The 7332-nt window shown below is 40.8% G+C and overlaps 1 protein-coding gene across 1 annotated transcript; it reads left to right on the top strand.

The window, feature by feature from the left end:
• Positions 1 to 3697: 3697 nt before the first annotated feature.
• Positions 3698 to 4591, top strand: LOC137575495 (uncharacterized). The gene has a single exon (XM_068288074.1). It carries the CDS (start codon positions 3698 to 3700, stop codon positions 4589 to 4591), a length of 894 nt encoding a protein of 297 aa, XP_068144175.1.
• The last annotated feature ends 2741 nt before the right edge of the window (positions 4592 to 7332 follow it).

Here is a 7332-nt window from a genome sequence, read left to right as displayed (position 1 = left end):
AGTCGCAAGATTCCCCAGCGCCGGTTTTTGAAAGCGGTCGCACTTCGTGATTCTAGGGTTTCTGAAACGATTGTTGCGATGATCTCAGATTCCCGCCTAATTACTCTCCATTTCCTTAAATCTTGGTTTGGCACATTAGATGAAGTAGGGCCAACATAAGTTGGGTCATTCCCCACATTAGCTACTCTGTTAGTTAAAAGGTTGTTTCTGCTATGATGGGAGTTGGCATCTACATACATATACCGACGATCAAGGGCTGCTCCTTGGCTAGCCCCACACAGGACCTGACTACCCAAATCTTCCGTCGCAGAGGGCTGCAAAAACCACCGATAGTGGCCCAACTTGATAGTTTATCATCGATGGAAAAAGCCAATTGGTATGGGGCCTCAAGAAGGGCAAAGTGACATCCGGTTCGTCGGCGCTGCTTAATGGAATATTTTTTTCCTGTAATTTGTTGGTTATTGTGTTCAGATAATGGACCGTAAGAATTGTCTACATAGTTTAATCAGTTTTTTTTCACAGGTTGAACATTTGAACAAAAAAAACAGAATTTTTGGTCGTTTGGGCGAGGCTATTTCTACACACAAGTTTGTACTAAAGTACTTTTTTCCTTGAAACACGAAAGAAAGAGAATTGAATTTCCCGTCGAATATCATATTTTTCATTAAAATCGGATAAAAATTAGATAGTTTTTATCGCCTATCGCGTTTGCAATCGATAGGGAATACTTCAGGGATTATGAATCCAAAAAATTTTTGAAATCGATTGAGATTCATGGGTGCTAGAGGCGCCCAAAGTTGAGACATTTTTAGTAAATAGCAAAAAATTATAATTTTTAAAAAAATCGCAGCTTAAACTGAATATTGGACGATTTCAACAATCGATCTTGGATTTTTTGGTTAAATCGTTATTTTTGTATAGACGTAGTCGTACAACGCTCAGTACGAACAAGTGGCCCATATGACACCAGGCCCGAGCCTGTTACGAATGACCCTAAGTAAAGTTAATATTACAACCTCTACCTACTCCGACCTAAGGGCATAGGCGTATTACATATATAAACATAAATTAAACTAAAGAAATAGAAAATATTAAATGTAATAAGATAATAGGTTACAAAACAAGATAGGTTAAAATAAAGAAGATTACAACTAATTACGAGCGAGGAAGGACAAGATCGAAGTTTTCATACCCAGAAGCGATGTTTCGGAACTGATAACGTGCCAAAGTCTGTTGTAGTCACTACATAGTACATACATATACGAAAAGGTTCATGCAGAGAAAAGTTAGTTGTGCAAGTGGAAAGTATAAGCAGTGTGAAATTTCGGGTCCTTCTAGATGGAACAGAAATGTTAATTTGGCTCAACAGCTCGGAAGAGTCAATCTCACCATTCAAAAGTTTGTAAAGAAAAGTTACACCAAGTTAACTTAAGTCAACTAGAATAAGATGGAAGTTGTACAGTTGGATCCTAGCGCAAATCACTAAAGGCAAAGAGTAAAAACTGTTTTTGTACAGATTCTAATTTGTTTTGATAAAACTCATATTGAGGAGACCAAACACAAGATCCATATTTCAAAATGGGGCGGACTAAAGAAGTAAAAAGTATTTTGGTAGTATATGGATCCTTGAACTCCTTCGACCAGCGCTTTATAAAGCCAAGAACACTCTTAGCCCTACTAACAGTAGTCGATATATGCGGATTAAAACTAAGTTTGTGGTCTATAAAGATCCCCAAATCAACCAAGGAAGTATTATTAATTTTTTCTAACGGGAAATTATGTAAAAAGTAACTCGTTAATTGGGGAGAACCTCGATAAAAAAGACATAACTTTGCACTTAGAACAGTTTAGAGATAACAAGTTAGCCCTACACCACCGCTGAAAAGCATTCAGGTCAGCTTGCAAGGTATGACATGAGAACTCTGAAATTTAAAAGAACGGTGGGGAGATCATTAATAAAAATGGTAAATATTAATGGGCCAAGGTGACTGCCATGTGGGACTCCCGATTCAACACAAATGATCTTAGAAAGAGAGGACCTAAAAAGAACCATCTGCCTACTATTGCTTAGATATTGTGAAATCCAAGCAAGCAGAACATCCGGAAAGCCAACTAAATTCAGCTTATGTAATAGTAAGACATGGTTTACCGAATCGAAAGCCTTACTGAAATCCGTATATATATGCTTTTGTTTCTTAAAACCTTAGAATACAAAAGATGTAAACTGTAAAAGGTTAGTTGTGCTAGACCTATTCTTGACAAACCCATGCTGGTATGGCGAAAAAATAGATTTACATAAATGCTGTATTTGAGTCAGTTTAGGTATCGCTGACAATTTAGAAATTCCTCTGTAATTAGTGACGTCGGATTTATTGCCACATTTGTGAAGAGGTAAAATAAACGAATCCTTCCATATCGTTGGAAATTCGGACAGTGTAACGGACAACTTAAAAAGCTTAAGTAAAGGCGAGCACAATGACTCCACACAGAACCTCAGGACACAAGCAGGAATACCGTCTTGGCCCGGTGAGTATACCGGCTTAATCGTCATTAGTTCCTTAGCTACCGAACTTTCCATAATAATAGGATTAAGAATACATTTGGATTTCGTTATAGGATATTGATATATCTGACTATAGTTGTACTTAGTGGATATGTACGTAGTCGAGAAGAAGTTAGCAAATAAATTAGAAATAGATTGATCAGAAGAGTCCGAAACATTATTAAAAACTGCAAACGATGGAAGGGAGATAGAATTTCGCTTTGAGTTAACGAAACTATAGAATTCTTTAGGATTTTCGGAGAATTGCAACTTGCAACGTTGTATGTAATTATTATAGTATTTAGAATTAGAAACAATAAAATTCGATTTAGCAACCAAGTAACCAGAAAGAACCGATTATAGACTCGTGACTTTATACTTTTTGTAATACCTAGACTTAAGATTCTTTAGTTTTGACAGCTCCCGCGTAAACCATGGCGATTTTTGCGTATATCCTCTGGTAACACCATTGGACTAGTTCTAGATACTTCACAAAAACTAGGATCAGAAGTTCAAATCAGATCAAGAAATCCGACAGACGTATTAGAAATCGAATTCAGCTGGGCCAACGAAAGCTCAAGCAGACCATCAATAAAATCGTGACACCCAGAGGGCAGCAACGTTTTGCTACTGTGGCGACACCGAAAATACTGTCTAGACGCGTCAAGACGCTTTGATCGGACTTCCAATAAACGTTTATATATTTTAAGATAAATGGCTGCCTTGTAAATAACAGAGTAGCCAAACTACTGTTGCGACACCGAAAATACTGGTTCGCCCTCTGTTTGTCGTTTACCAATTCTGAACGGAATTACTAGTATTATTAAGTTAGTCAACACTACTTATCTCTCTTCTAAAACTTGTCTAGACGCGTCAAGACGCTTTGATCGGACTTCCAATAAACGTTTATATATTTTAAGATAAATGGCTGCCTTGTAAATAACAGAGTAGCCAAAGTGGTGACCCCGACGTGATATTATGCATCACACAACGTTCCTGGGAATCTGTCCGGTCTACTAGCAAATTTCGTCATCCGAAGTCAAACTGGTCATAAATTTTTTTGGCGGGTTTATGACACAGAGACGCTACGACTTGCGCGCGCTCCCAAAAAGACGACTAGAATTTCAACAAGAGACGCCCTTTGAAAATTTCACGATGGACGAAATGAAAAGGGAACTAGACGATCTCAGAAGCCAATTGGAGCTTCTGCATGCAACTGGCAACGCCACCACAAATAATGCGGCAACCAACCAACGTGCGCCCATGCGCTTACCACGATTCGCAAGAAACAACCCCCATTTGTGGTTCGCTCAAATCGAACGCTTATTTCGCTTGCACAACATTGACGACGACACAGACAAATTTGATCTGATCACAGTGCATATAGACGAGGAGATCATCATTGCTGTAGAAGATTTGGTTTTACGACCACCTGCGACTGACAAATATCTCGCCATCAAGAATCGTCTGCTTGAGAAATTCGCCGAATCGGCTGAATCAAAATTTAGACGTCTACTTCACGGCGATGGAGCATCTGGATCAAAACCATCCGAAATTCTGGCAAATATGCGACGCCTCGCTTCGGATCCGGCAAGTGAAAGCTTAATTCGCACACTCTTTCTTGCAGAGATGCCTCAGTCAATACGTCCAATGCTGACAGTGTGGGAGGAGACCAACTTAGACAAGCTTGCCAAAATAGCAGACAAAATGATCCAAGCAGTGGAAAGCAAATCTCTTTATTCGATGGAACCCAACAATGCCATTTGCTCTGTGACACCTAACGATTCAACTTCAGATGTTATAGAGAGCATACGTTTGCTCAACGTAAAGTTTGAGAATCTTCAAAAGGAGCTAAAACAATTTCGATCGCCTAAACATGATGCTCAGTCTCGCTCACGCAGCGCATCAAGTGGCCGACCGCAATGGAGCAACTCATCGCCCAAAAAAACGGAGGAACAACAATCCAAACTTTGTTTCTACCATCTTAAATTTGGGGATGATGCCAAGAAATGTCGTTCTCCTTGTGTACATTTCCAGTCGTCAAACTAATAAAGCTGTCGTCTAAAGGGCTGGTCGGCGACAGCACACTCAACACCGGCGATCCCAAACCACAACACAACTCCAGTATCGAACCACGCCTGCACATAACTGATCGCATCTCCAACATACGTTTTCTCATTGACTCAGGGTCTGTGATTTCCGTTGTTCCACGATCATTCTGCAAGCAAAAAACCAAACCTTGCGATCTCATTTTATATGCTGCCAATCAATCAATCATCAACACGTACGGTCAATACGTTGCAGAGCTCAATCTTGGCCTACGCCGCAGTTTCACCTGGCCTTTCATCATCGCAGATGTCCAAGTAGCCATCATTGGAGCTGACTTTCTAACCAAAAACGAATTACTCATTGATTTGGCAAATAAACTTCTCATTGACTCGATTACAGGTCTTTCGACGCCTGGATGCTTAGCTGGAACGCGACAACTTTCCATATCGACAGTAGAAGACCCACGCAAATATCCGGAAATCCTTCACGAATTTATTGACATAACGAAACCGTCAATGAAAACTAATATCCATAACGACGTCTCTCATGTCATCGAAACGCATGGTAGACTTGTTGCGGATCGGCCTCGTCGCCTATCGGGTGATAAGCTAGTCTCAGCGAAACAGGAATTCAATCTTCTAATCGAACAGGGAATTTGTCGTCCGTCGAAAAGTCCATGGTCAAGCCCACTTCATTTGGTAATTAAGAAAGATGGAGGTTGGCGTGCCTGCGGCGATTATCGGAAACTAAACTCAATAACGGTTCCGGATCGTTATCCTATCGCTCATATCAACGAATTCACCGATCAACTATATGGGAAAAAGTTTTTTCGACGCTCGATTTGGTAAAAGCTTACTATCAAATCCCCATGGAGCCAAGCGACGTCCCAAAGACAGCTGTCTGCACGCCTTTTGGACTCTTCGAATTTTTGTACATGCCCTTTGGGTTAAAAAATGCGACCCAAACCTTTCAAAGATTCATGGACAACATTTTTCGTGGCATTAACTTTGTATTCTGCTATATCGACGACATTCTCGTCATGTCGAGCTCTTTGGAAGAGCACAAAGAACATCTTCGCTCGGTTTTTCAAATTCTTCAAAACCATGGTCTAAGTATTAACTTTAGTAAATGCCAATTTGAAAAACGAGAGGTCAACTTTCTTGGATACACAATCAACGACTGTGGAATAAAGCCGCCAACTGATCGGATAAATGCTATCCTTAACTATCCAAGACCTCAAACAATATGCCAACTTGGCCGATTTCTGGGTGTGATCAACTACTATCGAAAATGCCATCAACATGCGTCAGACATACAAGCACCATTAACTGAATTGCTCAGAGATGTGAAGAAGAACGACCAACGAAGGATCGAATGGACACCGACACTCATTGCTACCTTTGAGAACTGTAAGCAAAGCATGGCTAATGCAACACTTTTATCGTTTCCGTCACCAGACGCAAAACTCAGTTTAACCTGCGACGCTTCTGACTCGGCCATCGGCGCGGCCCTCGAACAACAGATAGATGACATCTGGAAGCCACTAGGGTTTTTCTCTAAAAAACTCAGCATCACCGAACGAAATTACAGCACGTACGATAGAGAACTCTTAGCAGTCTTTGAGGCAATTAAATACTTTAAACACCTGGTAGAGACACGAGCCTTTATCATCAGGACTGATCATAAGCCGCTTGTTTATGCCTTCAATCAAAAACCTGAAAAAGCATCGCCTCGTCAGCTTCGACACTTAAGCTATATTTCGCAGTTCTCCACGACAATCCTGCACGTAAAAGGCGAACATAACATTGTCGCAGATGCTTTCTCAAGATTATGTGCCATTCGGATGCCCACTTCAGTAAACTTGTCTGAAATCGAAGAGGCACAGGCCACAGACCTTGAATTATCGAAGTTGTTAGAAGGAAATTCATCGCTAACTCTAAAAAGCATTAGATTCGACAACAATGTGTCATTATATTGCGATGTTTCATTAAATCTCATCGCTACAAAATTTTCTCCTTCTTCCATAGTTTATCACATCCAAGTGGTCGGGCTACATTAAAACAAATTCGCCAGAAGTTCGTTTGGCCATCAATGAACAAAAACATCACCCAATAGTGCCTCCCTTGTCAGCGTGCGAAAATCAACAAGCACAACTACGTACTACCAGAGAAGATACCCGTTCCGGATAACAGATTCGACCACGTGCACTTGGACATCATAGTAATGCCTTACTATCAAAACTTCCGCTACTGCCTAACGATGATCGACCGATTTTCACGTTGGCCCGAAGCTGTCGCTCTCACTGACATCACTGCAGAGACAATTGCAAATACCTTCTACGCCCAGTGGATATCACGTTTTGGAACGCCCAAAACAATAACAACAGACCAAGGCTCGCAGTTCGAATCCGCTGTCTTCAAAGAACTCGCACGACTCATCGGCAGCAAACAGATACATACCACTGCCTATCACCCACAATCCAACGGTTTAATCGAACGATGGCATAGATCTCTTAAAGCGGCATTAATGTGCAACGACGGCACACCTTGGACAAAACTTTTGCCAACTGCGCTGCTTGGACTACGTACTTGTTTTAAACCGGACATCAACGCATCAGCTGCGGAAATGTTGTATGGAACGGCATTACGACTACCCAATGAATTTTTTGAAGATTTGGACAAACCATCAACACCTACATCATTTTTAAGCCCTTTTCGTGAACATATGCAAAAACTTCGCCC

The sequence above is a fragment of the Drosophila tropicalis genome, unplaced genomic scaffold, assembly GCF_018151085.1.
Source record: "Drosophila tropicalis isolate 14030-0801.00 unplaced genomic scaffold, ASM1815108v1 contig_573, whole genome shotgun sequence".
Taxonomy (NCBI): Eukaryota; Metazoa; Arthropoda; class Insecta; order Diptera; family Drosophilidae; genus Drosophila; species Drosophila tropicalis.
The sequence above is the reverse complement of the archived record's forward strand: the minus strand, read 5'-3'. Positions and strand labels throughout refer to the sequence as shown.

Excerpts from the sequence above, each read along its gene's own strand:
- LOC137575495 (XM_068288074.1), top strand. The coding sequence starts at position 3,698 with ATGGACGAAATGAAAAGGGAACTAGACGATCTCAGAAGCCAATTGGAG.